This window comes from Artibeus jamaicensis, unplaced genomic scaffold (assembly GCF_021234435.1).
Source record: "Artibeus jamaicensis isolate MK-2021 breed Jamaican fruit bat unplaced genomic scaffold, CSHL_Jam_final scaffold_474, whole genome shotgun sequence".
Lineage (NCBI taxonomy): Eukaryota > Metazoa > Chordata > Mammalia > Chiroptera > Phyllostomidae > Artibeus > Artibeus jamaicensis.
The window spans coordinates 1,692,913-1,710,366 of record NW_026522046.1 but is presented as its reverse complement, the minus strand read 5'-3'; the positions used below and the strand labels follow the sequence as shown (position 1 = coordinate 1,710,366).

Below are 17,454 nucleotides of genomic sequence, written 5' to 3'. Positions count from 1 at the left end.
TTAAATATACATAGGAGGATTCCAGTTCATGAAATCCCCCATGCTCCCATTCTTTACCCACAAGCATTCTAGAGTACTTCCAGGTAGTATTCGAGGTCTTGAAAATGCAGCAGTGAACCAGGCAATCTGCTCCCACTGAGTTTACATTCTGGTGGTGGAAACTCACAACAGACAAGTAAATAATACATTTTCAAGTGAGTGATCTAAAAAGACACATAGAATTAGTACATAGAAGATGAACCAGAGGTGAAGGGGTCTCTCTGTTTCTCCCTGGTTCTTTTCACAATGGTGTCTACAGATGTGTTGCTCAATAAATAAGTCCTTATGATCTATGACTAAATATAAGGCATTACTGCTAGGTACTGTCTTTTCGCGCGTCACATCTTATTCTGAAAAAAAAAAAAAAACCTCTAAAAAGTTGTGGTTTCTTATTATATAAGCCGTTTTTTTTTCCTTTTGTCAATTTGTATGTTTAGGTATTGCTGCTAAGGCAGTAATTGTTTAGGACAGAGGGTGGGGCACAACATACAAGACTTAGAGGATTTGGTAACTGAGAGGGAAAGGTCACTCCCTCAGAGGTAACCACTGATGAACTAATACTGGATGCACAGAACTTTGATGAGAGGATTTGGGGTTTGGGTTGTACAGTAAAGGGTTATGGAAGGAGCAAGCTGTGGGCCATTAGGTCTTAAGACAGGTGGTAGTGGGCAGAGAAAAGCTTTCTGAAGATTAAAGGGAAGTCATCTATCTATGGTATAATGAAGGAGAAATGGACATTAGAAGCACAAAAGAGATTTTCTTAAGACTTCTGTTTACCAGTTCAGCAAGAGTACACAAAGAAGAATTCTTTGGTGAAGAAACATTGTTGTTCAAATGGCGGCAGACTTAAAATGTTAAGGTGTAAGTTATACTCTAAGTGCATTTTACCCTTTTAAGTTTCATTGCCAAGAAACTGACATATGGGTTTGACTTTGGGGTGAGCAGAGTGAAGGCGCAAACTGGTCATTTTCATCACAAAGTTGAAAAGAAGAAAATTTCATCTAACAAAGGAAAGCTGTTAGTGGACCTGATTTAGATTATATGAGTGACTTTCTGGAGGAGGATTTATCTGAAGCATGTGAATAAATTTTCTTCTCCAGGGCACTTGGGCACTGTTGGGTGCGATAAAGAGGTAATTTACTAAAAGGCATCAAGGTGCTCTTTGGCATCCTTAAAACTAAGCATGATAGTTTATAATGATAATGGTTGCAATAATAGCAGAGTAAACTGAAAGTGTGGGAATGTTTCTGAACTAAAAATATAAAAGGAAATGTGTGATTTAGAATGCTCCTGAAGCCAACCAAAAGACTTGTCTGGGGAAGATTCAGAGAGGCTGGTAACAGGCGTAAGCAATAATGTAATGGATTAATAGACTGGCTGGAGGGAGGAAGGAAGGAGGAGAGGATGGGAGGGGAGAGGGAGGGAAGAAAAGCCATGTTCAGAATTTTGAACCACTTTTATCTGAGAACTGGGGACATTACCAGGGTATTAGTATGCTCTCTTCCCCTTGTGAAGCAATAATGACTTCAGCTACTTTGTCCAGTGCTACGGTTAACAGTCAGCTACTTATGCAACACTGCACATCTGCAGAAAGGTCGGATACTCTGTAATGTCATTCACTGATCAGTACTAGCTTTCTCAGGCCATTTCCCCACTTATTTTTAGGAAAAATGGTAACTATTGTGATAAAACAGAATTAGTAGGAAATTTTGTCCTTTTACAGAAAAAAATAATTATGCCAACTATGAAAACTTCCCAAGTTTTATTGCCCAATTTTTATGACAAATAAAAATTAGAAGTCATGTATGTGATTTAATAAGGCATAGCTTTTGAAGGCATACAGTCTTAACTTTAAATCCCAGCTCCATCATTTTCTGAATGACATTGAATGACTTTCTTATCCTCTCTGAGCCTAAAGATTGTCACACATAAACGAGAAAAACAGGCCCTGTGCCGTGAGAGCTTCCCACAGTCCACAGCAGTTCTCTCCTGCCACTCAGCAGGCAATAGAGCACGAACCAGAATGAGTGACCTGTGCTGGTTTTCCTGCCCTTAAGAAGCTCACCATCCAGTGGGAAGTTAACAGTTGGAACACAAAAGGTTATGACAAAGGATAAAAATTAAACAAACATTGAAAGTGTTTTATTTTCAGAACTAAACTTAAAAAACCTCCAGAAAAGCAAAATGTCTCATTCATCACTAAATTCCTACATAACTTTTCACATAATAAATATTCACTATACATATAGTTGAATGCTTTGCATGTAAACCTTTCATTGAAATAAATGTAGACAGAATTTTATTAGTTTTTGTTTAATCTGAGCAATTTTACTATACTTTTCAAAGGGCTTTCAAAATCTGATAGAAAAATAACTAGGAAGTGACCAGTTTTAAGCATTTTTTTAGTATAATTTAAGTTTAATATTTTATAATAATAAATGATAACAATGTGTTTAACAAGTGGCTTGGGAAATTCCAGAAAATTTAAGTCTGCATTCATTACCCAATACTCAGCTCAGCGGTGGATCTGGGGAAAGTTCTTCAGGTCCAGGTCTCTGTTTCCCATAAAATAGGGAACAGAACTAGGCAGTCTTAAGGGCATAGCCAGTGTAGACTTTTATAAGTTCTTCAAAGGTTTAGTCTCCTGTGCGAACCCATCCTCCCAACTGTGAGCTCAGTTGGTGAGAGGGCCTGCTCTCGTGGAGATTCCTGGTAGCACATTTTCTCTCTAGAGAAGCAACTGACACTCTACCAAGGGGGCCTTTGAGTGAGAAAATCTAAGAGCAGCCAGTAAGCTTCTGGTGTGAGTCACTACTAAATGCTTTTTTAAATTTTATTAAGTGGGTTAGGGATTCATATAGAATTAAGTACAGTTCTACCTTTATAACTTTAAGTTTGGATGTTCTAAATGAGAGTAAGGAAGCTTTAAATATCCAGAAAATTATAAGTCTGGGAACTGGTACAAAAGGCCACAAGGTGGGTTATTCATGATGAGAATTAGTATCCAATGCATAAACCTATTTCTATTGGTTATTGGTAAAGACCTAAGTTAAATACAGTATAGCTAGAGTGGGCCAGTTCTTTTTAAATTTCAGCATTTTCTTCAATAAGAAAAACTGAATTAATCTCTGAAATCTATTAATTCTAAAATCCAACTATAAAACTAAGGTTGTTTTAAACTCTGAAATTTTAGGGATATGGAGAATTTTCAGGAGTACTGAAGGAAATTACATGTAAGACAAATTTGGGTGATGACTTTTAGGGCAAAACAGGGAAAGCAGGAAGAAATGCAAATGGTCAGCAGGTATCCCTTCATGTTTTCAGGTGAATTCTACAAAGAATAGCTTTGTTTTTGTTTTCTGAGTTAATACAAAGAATTTACAATAGTTAATCTAGGGAAAACAAACTGGAAAAAATTGAATTCAGGCTTCCTGTTGTTGGGCATAACTGGTTTGACAAAACCATTTGAACAGAGTGATTAATCTGTGAGTAAATTGATACTGAGATTTCACCCGAGGGCAAAGCCCTGGAGGAAAATAGGATTTATCTCACTCCTCCTGCCCTTATGGCACCAGCTAATTTCTTTTCTTTCTTTCTCTCAATGTTTTACATATTTATTCAGAAAATGGGAATAGAAGCTGAGTTTTCAAAGAAGAGGCTTTGAAGATCCCCAAGTCTAGACCTTTGATTTTTTTTTAAAGATTTCATCCATTTGTTTTTAGATAGAGGCGAAGAGAGGGAGGGAAACATCAATGTTTGATTGCCTTTTGCACATCCCACCCTGGGGACCTGGCCCACAACCCAGACACGTGCCCCCTGACCAGGAATAAACCAACGACCCTTTGGTTCACAGGCTGGCACTCAATCCACTGAGCCACACCAGCCAGAGCTAGACCATTGATTTTTGATCTTTATCAACACCCTTTCTCCAATGAAATCTTGCTCAGAACCCTGAGACAAGCACAAGCCACACGACAGACATGGTGTTAAGAAGGAAGGGTGTGTAGAAGCCTATTCGTGTGTAAACTGCTATTCATTTACATGTGAGCACAGAGGCAACACGAATCTCAGGGCTCCATGAAACACAGTCTGAAAACCATTGATCTGTAATGAGAAACCCCACTTTCACCTTCCATAATGAAGCCCCTTGAAACTTGAATCCCTGAAGGAGGAAGTTGCCCAAGTCAGTGTAACAAGCCAGAGACAAAAATGATCTACAAAAAAGTGAGAAGTGATGGGGGCACTGTTTTGGTCCAGGGACATAGATAGGGGAAGAACAGTCTGAACTGGAGGGAATTGAAGGATAATTCAGGTTTAATAAAATTATTTTTGTGTGACACTTTACTATCTTTAATGGACCTTTCAGATGCACTATTAAATTAGTTCAATTCAGCAACTATTGTCTGGATACAAGTTCTGTAGTACTTGATACAAATTAGACCACCGTATCGACCACTAGGCACGTAATTTCATGTAACTCTCTCAACCAAGCCACAAAGGCAGCATAGCGTGAAAAGACCTCACAGTACGTCAATAGTAGAGCTGAGATTTGAATCCAAGTCTGTCTCTCTCCAAAACCAATGTTTCTTCTGCTCGAAAAGACCATATTTTAAATAAGGGACAAAGCCATCCTTTGTGGGGAGGAGAACCCCTAGGACTGGGTGGGCTTCTGACAGTCTGCAGAGCGGAGGGCACAGTCAGGAAGCGCAGGTTCCTGGGGTAGGGAGACTTGCCCAAGGTTTTGCCGCTGGTTAGTGGTGACATCCAAAACACGGGGAAGGTTTTTTATAAAGGAGTCAGAGAGAAACTAGAGGAAAAATGTAAAACAATGTAATGGCAGAGTGAGCACAGAGAGGAAACACAACTTCCGTGGGGAAATACTGAAAGAAACAGAAATAGATGAAGACTGTGGGGCCAAAGGGGTTTTTCTTTTTTGCTTTAGAGGGACTATTTCTTTCTTCCACTGACTCCTTCTTCTGGAATCAAGCTCATATTTTTTGTTATTCAAGATCTAGGGTAGATTAACTACCAGTCTTTTAAGAAACTACATCTAAGTTTCTGCTGACTTAAAAACTTGCACGCTTTTTTGGTACTGATTCTCACACAGTGACTATCATTATTGCTGAGAATGTACTTTGTGTTCTGTGTTTATGTTCGAGGGCTCACCTGGCTGTCAGGCTACCAGCCATAGGGTATATAGGTCTTTGGATGAACTTGTGGGTCCATGCACATCACAATTCAAATTTATTTGCACTTCGGTGTTTGAATAATTCATTTCTTCACCTTCATATTTTTCACTGCGAAAGAATTTCTTTTACTTATATTTTCCCCATTTCCTTCTCCTTCGGTTTTACCTGAGGAAAATGTTTATTGTAAATCAAACATACCTAAAAGTGTCACTCATGGAATTATTTTCCATAATGCTCACTTCAGTATTGAAGCTATAAAATTTCACTTCTTTTTACTCACTAGTAGGAAGTGTACAAACCAAGTCTATCCCAACTCTACAGAGAAAATAAGTACAATTAATTTGCCCTTTCAATTTAAAGGCGTTGTATTTTCAGATGCTCTCCTAACTATAAATAATTTTTAGGTGTGGTCTTTGGGGACAATACATACTCTGATAGGCCACTCTTACTTCTTTCTCCACCAGTTTAAATTCCTCACCTTCCTCTATGTATACATGCTTTTTGACTCATACAGACCTCTAGTGTCTTTGTTCTTCTGGCCTTATCCTTGTTCTAGCCCCTTTTTCTGCTCTTTCCAATTTGGATCCCAAGCTACTCTTCACAGGTTCTCTCAGTTGTCTGGCACCCAAAACATATTCAGTGAAACAATAGTAATGATTCTTTTATCTATTTTTCTCTTACTGTTCTCAAATGGTATAAACCAGAGGGAGTTACAAAACTGTGCAGCTGGGACTATGGAAAAATCATGTTTCCTAACCTCATGAACATTTTTAAACCCTCATCTTTTATCTCCAACTAGCTACTCAATGCCTTATTCCCTCTTTTTTTTAGCAGATGTCCTCACCTCCTGCTTCATCAAGAAAACTAAGGTTATCAGGCGTGAACTCTGTTCCCTGTAGATATATATACCCCTTTTGTATTGTCTCCTTAATTTCATCCTGGAATGAGGGGTTTAGTGGCTTATCTGAGCTTTTGCTATTAACTCCTTCCTATCTTCTTTCAGGACCATTCTCTAAGCCAGACGTCTCCAAGAGTTTGGCGTCTTTGGGCCACATTGGAAGAAGAGTTGTCTTAGGCCGCACATTCAATACACAAACATTAATGTAAACAAAAAACCCCATAATGTTTTAAATACATTAACGATTCTGTGTGGTCTACATTTATAGCCATCCTGGAGCCGCATGTGGCCCGTGGGGCCGTGGGTGGGACACCCCTGCCCTTTCCCACGTCTTAAATTTCTCTCTCTTGCTATTGGCTGCCTCCTTTCTGCTTTACATTTCAAGTATAATTCAAGTTCTTCTCATGCAAATATATCAAAGTAACATTTTCCTTTATCCCCTATTTACTCCTCAAATCCCTAAAATGTACTTTGTGCTTTCATTCATCTATGGAAAGTGTCAGTGTCAAGGACCCCAACAACCTACTTTTACCAAACCTAATAGATGACTTTCAGGATCCTCTGCCACATTCAGCAGTGTCAGGCCTTTGAAAAATTATTTTTCTTCTGGCTTCTAAGACCCATGAACATTTCAGTGTCTTCTCGTAAACTTCTTAGTTCTTAGTTTCTCCAAATAGATCCCCTCCTATCTTCATTAACCCTGCTATGCATAGGCTGTAGTATCTCTCCTCATTGATTCTTTTTACCTTGTAGTAAGGATTTCTGCTTCTAAACTTCTGATCCATTTGTCTTTCTAAAGCTTAAGCTTATTCAACTGTCTGCTTTACTTTTGATATATTCCATAGGTACTTCAGGCTGAGTATGTTAAGGTGGGACTCATCTCTCCTTTCAGTGTAAACCAGGTCTCCCATCTATATTTATTAATTTAGTTAGTGGAATCATCAGCCACTCAGTCCAAGAAAACGGCAAACATGGTTTCCTGAAATCTTCCTTCTCTTACATTAATAACATACATAATATTTGATTTAGCCTTTTCCCTAATAATCAAGTTTGTCCACATCTTTGCCTCCCCATGTCTATTATCATTCAACTGTCTTATTGGAACTGGTGCACCAACTTCTTCAATAACCATTTTGCCTATAAACTGCTCTGCTCTAAATCCTTCCTTCCTGCAATGTTTAGATGTATCAATATAAAACATATTCTGCCTGTGTCAATCTGACTGTGCCAGTACTGTAGAGGTGGACGCACCAACCTAAATATGTGCAAAATTTTGGTTCTAAAAATTTTATAGAACTTAATACACACAAAACACACATTCATTTGTATGTGTGTGTGTTTATGTGTATTTAGTTTTATAAAATAAAGTAAGAATTTCTGAATAAGTTCAGTGGATTGTATCAATGTGAATATCCTGGTTGTGATATCACATGGTAGTTTTGCAAGTTGTTACCATGGGGGGGAAACTGGATAAAGGGCATTTGTGCTCACTCTGTATTATTTATTATAATGGCATGTGAATCCACAATAATCTCAAAATAAAAAGTTTACTTAAAAATACCTTTCAAAAGTATTCTTCAATACTCAGAAGTATTGAAGTATTTGAGCTTTTATTTTGCCATAGCATACAAGTTTCTACTTCCCTTTTCAGCTTTACCTCCCAACATTCTCCACCACAAGGTTTTGCACTGTACTAACATTACGTTGCATCTAATTTTCTTACATACATCAAGTTATTTCCCAGTTTAGTATTTTGCCTATGCTCTTGCCATAGGCTGATCACTCATACTACTAGTCCTTACTTAGCCTTGCAAATTTCTCATCATTAAAGGTTTTTTCCTTGACCCCTTAAATGAGATGGTATATTTCTTCTTTGTTTTTTTATAATTTTATATACACTATTACTACATTTATTAGAGATTTGTTTTTCTGTCTTACCTTCTACACCATAATCTCCTAGAGAATCAGACCATCTTATTCGCTTTTTATTTCCAGTGCCCACTGTACTCTCTGGCAAATAATAGATGCTCTGTGTATGTGTTTGACTTTAGTAAATGAAAGTGCTTCTCCTTACAGTTTTGAAATCAGCAGTAAATTCAGTGTTGTTATCTCCTATTATGGAACAAGACCAGAGCATTCATTTGCAAATTTAAAATGATTGACTATTGTAGTATACTATTTAACTCTTTGTAACAGAAGAAGTAATGTTTAACAGCTTAGCTAATTTCATCCTGGAATAAAATTAGTCTACCGATAATGATAATGAGCTATGTACTAAGATGATCTGTGCAGATAACATGCAGATTTGGAGAAAGCATCACTTGAGAAAGATGATATTTTACTTTCCATATATATGAATCAAGGTTAATTTTTTAAATGTAAAGGTAAATTTGAGGATCCAGCAGCCAAATAAAACAAACAGAAATAAGATTAATTTGCAACATATTCAGATGTTTGCTTATCCTTTAGTCTAACTAGAATTCCACTCTCCTATTAAAAACCACCCACACACACACATCAAAGTAGGTAACTAGTGATTAAGAAAAAAAAGTCTAGGTCCAGAAACTCAAGTTTATTGTCCTTGGGCATGATGCTAAGATGGTAGTTATGAGAAGGGTGATTATGCTGAGGGTGAAACTTAAGTTTCTGAACTTACTTCTGTTCTCTGATTCTACTTTTTACTTGCTGGAGGCTGAATGAGCAGATGATCAGTTAAGACACTTATAAAATGAGTTTAATAATAGGTCAGACTTGCTGTCAGAACTAATGAGGGAATGTTTATTTTCTTTTTGAAATATACAGAACATAGATGTTGGATAGCAGAAGTGTAAGGTGTAGCAACATTATTAGTTAAAGAGACAAGCTTTGGTAGAAGACATGATTGCCTGATTTTATTGCAAAATGAGATCTGTGACACTACCTGAAGAAATACAATTTTGCAACTTATAAAATTTACTATATATATATATGTAGTAAATACACACTTGCATGATTTTGAAGATTCACTTGCATGATTTCGAAGATTCACTTAATTTTCTTTTTCAAGTATGATTTAGTTTAAATATTTTGTATGCATAAATACAGAAACTATAATTATAGTTTCATTTTTGTCCTTTTAAGGTTCGTAGAAACCCCAGCTCATTTTTCTTGGAAAGAAAGTTATTATCGATCCACCATGTCCCAGAGCACACAGACAAGTGAATTCCTCAGTCCCGAGGTTTTCCAGCATATCTGGGACTTTCTGGAACAGTAAGTATCAAATCAGCAGAAAAAAATGTTGTATTTTAACTAGTTTAATTAGGTAAATGTGAATTGACATACTATTGTATTGGTAAGGTATATTTCTAAAATTGATAAAAATCAGTTAATATTATTGGAAAATTTTTATTTTCTCCAGTGGTATCTGTGTTTAAAATGTAGTGGGTTCTCCACTGCATTTTGCAATACCATTTTCCAACAGCAAAAGTCATTATTATTCCAAGGTGGTGTAGTTTGGGAAGATCAGAAGGTAACTCCAGCCCAACCCAAAATAACCTCCCCAACAATTCCCTGGTACTCAAAGTCCATTTGACTTAAAGACTTGTTTACTCTTACAATGGAAATACACCACAGAGAAAGTAAAATACTAAATTATGTTGGTCATTTATGTCTTGCTAAAAGAAGATTATCTTCTTTCTGAAGATCTGGATTGGATAAATGAATAAATTAAATGGAAGATGAAAGAATATCAGAGCACTTGGGACCGTAAGGGAAGAGTAATAAAATATTCCATCCCTGATACCTTTGTTCCTTCCCGTGCTCCACCCAGCAATTCTTTGATGGGGGCAGGGTTCATAATTCCTATTTTACAAATAGGGCCTAGGGCCTAGGTTTGAACTGCATGTGATTACACATGTAGTAAGTGGTTAAGCCAAGATTCAAATCTAGGGTTTCTGATAGAAACCACTGAACCTGGCCAACTCTGAGACAGAAAGAGCTAATGTTTACCAACTGGTAAGTGTGTTTCAGTCCCTTTCCAAACCCTAACATACTTTTTTGTTTGTTTTTCCTTTATGATAGGCCCATATGTTCAGTTCAGCCCATTGACTTGAACTTTGTAGATGAACCATCAGAAAATGGAGCAACAAACAAGATCGAGATTAGCATGGACTGTATCCGCATGCAGGACTCAGACCTGAGTGATCCCATGTGGGTGAGTGGCATGGGCCTCTCCTTTGGTGTGTGAGCCATGCTAACCTTTGTTGCGCCTGGCTTTTTTATGGCATATGAAAAGGCAGGTGGCTCTTAATGGGCAAGACCATTGGAAAGTGACCCAATTTGGTCAGCAGGGAGAAATGTAGGCTTATAGATTCTGCATCTGCCTCAACTCTCCATAATACATGTTTCCACTGATGGGAGGGGTGGGCTTGGAAATGATTTTTTACATCATTTATCTGAATTGTTCTTCATGCCTATCTTGAGTTAGAGGGAATAATACCAGCCCAAGTTTTTACTGGGGAAAACAGAACCAGAATCTAATCTGAATTCTGTCAAAACACTTTCTATAATACTATGGCAGACTGCATCTCTCATGGAACTGTCCTTCTTTAATGAAGGAGCTCTGAGAACACACATTTCATTACCTAATAATAGAATAGGAAGAAAAAAGATAACAAATGCAGAAATAGGCTTCCTGTGGCTTTACTGCTGAGTTACTTATGACCTTAAGCCTCGGTTTTCCATCTATAAAATGATGAGAACTTACATGCCACATACCTGCAAGACAGCTAAGGAGCACAATGGGTTAATGATAGTAAAACACTTTTCTGAGATGTTTAGATAAAATTTCTTGTACCTCTGCAGTTCTTAATGGTGGGGAGTTTCTCTCTCTCTCTTTTTACATTTTTAAAAACATATTTTACTTACCACGCAAGTCCTGCTGTTTTTTTCTTTCGATAAAAATTAAAAACAACAAAAAAACTTCTAGAATATTATTTAATGAGAAAGTGTGGGGTGTCATAGAGTATCCAATTATGTAATGAAAGAAAGAGCTTTATAAAATGTTTTTTTGGGGAAGGGGAGTGTTAAATGACTTTATTTTATGGAATGGCCTAAATGAAAGGAGCTAAGTAGATGTTTTGGAATGCCTTGCCTATTTTGTCTAATATAAGATTTTACAGGAATTTTCACAATATACTTTTTGATACATATTGTACTTACTGAGAGAAGTTGGACTGGGGAAATAGAGGAAACAACCCAAAATGAAAAGTTGTAACTTTGCAAATACATCATGTTTTGTTACTATATTGAACAGAGAAAAATGTTATTCTTTCCTGGCTCCTTCCATTCTAACGGGAATATAGTCCTCAGCTGTCCTTGAACTACTGAAAAGAAACTGATAGATAAATTCAAGGGGTGGGTCATTCAAGGCTTTGGAGTATATTGTTATTTAATATAAAGGTGTATCAATTCTTATTTGGCAGTGACTTAGAAATGTCCTCAATCTACTAAATAATATTGGCTCAAATTAATAGGTAGCACTTGCCTAAGAAAACCTATCTTTTTATATTTTTTCAGAGATTTTCTGTTCTTACTCTCACACTCATAAAAGCAAGCAGAAGTTATAAAGTTTAAAACTGAGAATCAATCCTCTTCATTTAAAGTTCCTATTGTTATATTTTTTATACTGAAGTATTTTGTTTAACGCACCATGCTATTTCTTGCTTCTTTGTTTTGTTAGAGATTTTCTCCTTGAGAACATCCCTTTTTTTTCCTCCTCTCTGGCCAATTTCTATTCATCCCTCAACACCTAGTTATCATGCCCTCTCTGAGGAAATTTTTTCTGTCACTATTATTCACCAGTCTGAATTCGAGATCATTCCTCTGAATCAACCTACATATATATTTTAGGCATATTACTTATTATTTCACATTACAGTTCATTTCTCTGTCTCTAAAGAGTACAGGGAATACAGCACAACCTGACTGGTGCGGTGGAGACTCCAGAAGGCTGGCTGGGTGCCCACGGGTGGCAGTGTGAAAAAATAATTAAGCAGCTGGTCGGATCCCCCTGAGAAGAGTAGGGTCTAAACCCTAAACTTGGATCTCCAGCCTAGAACATCAGAGTCCAAAGAGTACACAGATAACAAACGGCAGTGAAAAGCAGCAGAGTTGCTCTCCACCAGAGACAGATGACTGGAGATGCAAAGAACCTTTTAAGGGGCCAGCACACAAATTTTCAATTGCAGCCACTTACCCAGGGCTCTGGCAAACGTGGGAGCAGATTGGGCTGGAGATGCTTGAGAAGAAACTGGGGTCTGAAGCTCTGGGGGGAGAACTGAGAGAGTAGACTCTGGGATCCCAGTGCTGAGAGTCATCCACCATACTGCAGCAGCCATGGTACTCAGGCACACCTCTCCCCTGAGTGGCAGCAGCCTCAGGGGAAACAATAGTTCCAACCCCAGCAGAGACTCTGCCCTACCCCATGGGGCTTAAGCCTGACTGCAGGGTGATTAAATTAACAACTGACTGAGAAGGCCACAGATGGTATATCTCTGGAAGTCTCCAACAAGCTGCCTAAGGTCAGATGGAGTCAACATCTGACATCACCAGAGGCAGATCCAGAGAGAAAAAACTGCTAAATACTAGAGGCTACCAAGATGAGATTCACTGTAGTCTTCCCCATGATTTGTGATATTTTCTTTCTTGCACTGCTTTTTAACATTAATTTTTGTCCACCATATGGATATTCCACCTTGTGTATATTCTGCCTTCTTCATTCCCTTTTTTAGTTATAAAGTAAATTTTACTTTCTCTCTTCCCATTTCTTGGACTCCCAACTCTTATTAGTGCTCCTCCATATACCCTCTTGAAATCATTTTTCTTTCAGTAGGTCATCTCATACCCTCTCTCTTTTCTTATAACAGTCTTAATTTCTTTACACCCTTATTAATACTGGTTCATTTGCTGGTGGTAGTAGGATTGGGGGGGTATTTTTGCTGGTGTGGGTTTGTTTCCTGGGCTCTGTGGTTTTGTTCTGGCAGCACCTGCACAACAGCATATGAGACGTGGTAGGCAGAGTGATCCTCAGTCAAGCACCTGGAGGGAAGGACCCACTGAAGACTGACCAACAACAATCAAAACCCAATTACATCCAGAAAGACAACATAAATGGCATAAAGGGCATCCCAAGAGCATCAGGCTCAGGAGATCAAAGAGACTGCACCACTGAATCTCACAGGTCTCCTACCATAGAAGATCAAACCATAAAGTCAGGGAGTTAAAACATCATTTTAAGAAGCAAGCAAAGAGTCTCACAAATAATGGAAAGACAAAGAACCCCCAATCAAATGGAAAGGAGGAATCCTCAGAAAGAGTGCTAAATGAAATAGAGGCAAGTCAGCTGTCAGATATTGAGTTCGAAACAATGGTTATCAGGAAACTCAATGAGCTCAGTGAGAATTACCGAAAACTACAGGGGAGCTATGAAGAACTTACAGCAAACTATATCGGCATGAAAAAGTACATAGAAAAAATCAACAAGAACCAAGAGGGAATCAAAAAGGAATCAGTAGAAGAAATCAAAAACAGGCTAGATGAAGCAGAGGATCGAATCAGTGAGCTGGGGACAAGGTAGAAAAAAAAATCTCAGAAAGAGCAAGAGAAGGAAACAAGACTCAAAAAGAATGAAGAGTGGTTAAGGGAACTGCAGGACAACATGAAATATAATAATATCTGTATAATAGGGATACCAGAAGGAGAAGAGGAGGAGCAAAGGGCAGAAAATCTGTTTGAAAAAGTAATGGTGGAAAACTTCCCTAATTTCATGAGAGAAAAAGTCACACAAATCCAGGAAGCACTGAGGGTCCTAGTCAAGAAGAATCTAAAGAGACTTACTTCAAAACACATCATAATTAAAATGGCAAAATTCACAAAGAAAGAATCTTAAAGTCAGCTAGGGAGAGACAGGAAGTAACATACAAGGAGCCTTGATAAAATTAGCAGCTGACTTCTCAACAGAAACTCTATAAGTCAGAAGGGAATGGCAAAAAATATTCCAAACAATGAAAATTAAAAACCTGCAACCAAGACTGTTCTACCCATCAAGGCTCTCAATTAAAATGGAAGGTGAAATAAAGAATTTCCCAGACAAAAGAAGGCTCAAAGTATACACTTCCACCAAGCCAACACTGCAAGATATGCTAAGGGGACTGCTTTAAGAAGATGAAGAAAAAGAGTGAGAGACAGAGGAACACAGGTACAAGGGGGGTAAAATGGCAATGAATAAATACCTATCAATAATAACCTTAAATGTATATGGATTAAATTCCAAACAAAAGACATTGGGTAGCTGAATGGATAAGAAAACATGACTTGCACACATTATGCCTACAAGAGACACACCTCACAACAAAAGACCTACACAGACTGAAAGGGAAAGGTTGAAAAAAAATATTCCAAGCAATGTACAGGAAAACAAAATGAGCTGAGTAGCAATACTTATATCAGACAAAATAGACTTCAAAACAAAGGCCATAAATAGAGACATTGAAGGACATTTCATAATACTCAAGGGAAGAATCCATCAAGAAGACATACATTTATAAACATATATGCATATCATAGGAGCACCTAATTATATAAGAAAAATCTTGGAGGACTTCAACAAAGATACAGACAGTAACACGATTATAGTAGGTGAGTTTAATATCCACTGTCAGCAATGAATAGATCTTCCAAACAAAATATCAACAGGGATATTGTGGAACTGAATGATGCGTTAGATCAAATGGACTTAACTGATATATATATAGAGAGAGAGAATATTTCATCCCAAAGAAGCAAAATACACATTCTTTTCAAATGCCCATGGAACATTTTCAAAGATAGACCATGATAGGACACATAACAGGCCTCAACAAATTCAAGAAAATTGAAATTTTATCAAGCATTTTCTTGGAACACAAGGCCTTGAAACTAGAAACCAGTCTCAAAGAAAAAACTCAAAAGCGTTCAAACTCATGGAGACTAAACAGTATGCTTTTAAACAATGAATGGGTTAATAATGAGGTCAAGGAAGAAATGAAAGTTGCTGGAAACAAATGAAAATGAATAGAGGACTCCCAAATGTATGGGACACAACAAAGGCATTCCTAAGAGAGAAATTTGTAGCAATACAGGCCTACCTAAAAAAGATAGAACTATTTCAAATAAACAACCTAACCCTACATCTACAAAAACTGGATGAACAATAACAAAGCCCAGAGTAAGTAGAAGGAAGGAAATGATCAAGATCACAGCAGAATTCAATGATATAGAGGCTGAGAGAACAGTTCAAAAGATCAATAAGTCCAGGAGCTTGTCCTTTGTAAAGATAAAAATATCAACAAGCCTTTAACCAGGCTCATCAAGAAAAAAAAGGAGAGGACCCAAATAAGTAAAATAAAAAATGAAAGAGGTAAAATTACAACCAATACTACAGAAATATAAGAAATTACTACAAAAAATTATATGCTAAGAAATTTGAAAATCTGAGTAAAATGCACAAACTTCAAGAACAATATCTTCTTCTAAAACTGAGTCACGAAGAAGCAGAAAACCTGAACAAACCAATAACAGCTGGTGAAATTGAAACGGTAATCAAAAACCTCCTGGCACACAAAAGCCCTGGACTAGAAGGTTTCACAGGAGAATCTTACAAAACATTTAAGAAAGATCTAACCCCTATCATTCTAAAACTATTCCAAAACTCCAAAAATAGGCAAGACTCCCAAATTCTTTTTATGAGGCCAGTATCATCTTAAACCCAAAACCAGGTAAAGACATAACAAAGAAAGAAAACTATAGGCCAACATTGCTGATGAACATAGACACTAAAATCCTCAAAATAATGTTGGCAAACTGCATCCAGAAATACATTAAAAAAACATATACCACAATCAGGTGGGTGTCATCCTGGGGCTTCAAGGATGGTACAATATTCATAAATCAATAAATATAATACATCACATAAACAAAAGACCAAAATCACATGACCATATCACTAGATGCATAAAAAGCATTTTATAAGGTACAGAACTCATTTACGATAAAAACACTCAGCAAAGTTAGAGTACAGGGAGCATACCTCAACATAATAAAGTCCATAAACAAGAAACCAACAGCAGACATCATACTCAATTGGCAAAAACCATAAGTTTTCTCACTAAGATCAGTAACAAGAGAAGAATGTCAGCTTTTACCACTTGTATTCAACATAGTATTGGAAGTTCTAGTCACAGTGTTAAGACAAGAAAAAGAAATAAAAGGCATACAAACTGAAAAGGAGGAAATAAAACTATCACTGTTTGCAGATGACATGATAGTGTTCATAGAAAACACTTTAGACTCCACCAAAAAAAACTACTCGGCCTAATAAATGAATTTGGCAAAATAGTAGAATACATAGTCAACATTCAAAAATTCAAAGCATTTTTGTATGCTAACAATAAAATATCAGAAGGAGAAACTAGGGAAAAATCCCATTAACATGGCAACAAGAAAAATAAAATACTTAGGTATAAACTTAATTAAGGAGGTAAAAGAACTGTGCTCAGAAAACTACAGAACACTAAAGAAAGAAATTAAGGAAGATACAAATAAATAAAAGCACATATTGTGTTCAAGGATTGGAAGAATTAACATCACCAAAATGACCATACTATGCAAAGCAATTTTAGAGTTAATGCAATTTCTATCAAAATATCAATGGCATATTTCACAGATATAGAACAAATATTTCAAAAATTTTTATGGAACCATAAATGACCCTGAATAACCTCAACAATTCCGAGAAAGAAGAATAAAGTAGGAGGTATCACAATACTTGATATCAAACTATATTAGAAGACTACTGTAATCAAAACAGTCTGGAACTAGCATAAGAACACACATAGATCAATGGAACAGAATAGAGAGCACAGAAATAACCCCAAGTCTCTGTGGTCAATTAATATTTAATAAAGGGGGAAGAAGTATAAAATGAGGTAAAAATAGCCTCTTGAACAAATGGTGTTGGGAGATCTGGACAGATACATACAAAATAATGAAACTCAACCACCAACTTACACCATACACAAAAATAATTTCAAAGTAGATAAAAGACTTAAATATAAGTCACAACACCATAACAATCCTAGAGGAGAACATAAGCAGAAAAATCTCAGATATTCCATGCAGTAATATTTTTTACCAATATGTCCTCTAGGGCAAAGGACAGAAAGGAAAGAATAAACAAATGGGACTTCATCAAATTAAAAAGCTTCTGCACAGCCAAAGAAAACATCAGCAAAACAAAAAGGAAACCAACCA

The 17,454-nt window shown here is 36.9% G+C and overlaps 1 protein-coding gene across 1 annotated transcript in view; it reads left to right on the top strand.

Annotated features, from left to right (window-relative positions):
- Nucleotides 1-17,454, top strand: part of TP63 (tumor protein p63) — a 222,155-nt gene that overhangs the window by 77,125 nt on the left and 127,576 nt on the right. The window contains exons 3-4 of the mRNA XM_037131775.2: nucleotides 9,247-9,375; nucleotides 10,186-10,318. Of these exons, the coding sequence (XP_036987670.1) occupies nucleotides 9,247-9,375; nucleotides 10,186-10,318 (262 nt within the window). The remainder of the gene's footprint in view (nucleotides 1-9,246; nucleotides 9,376-10,185; nucleotides 10,319-17,454) is intronic.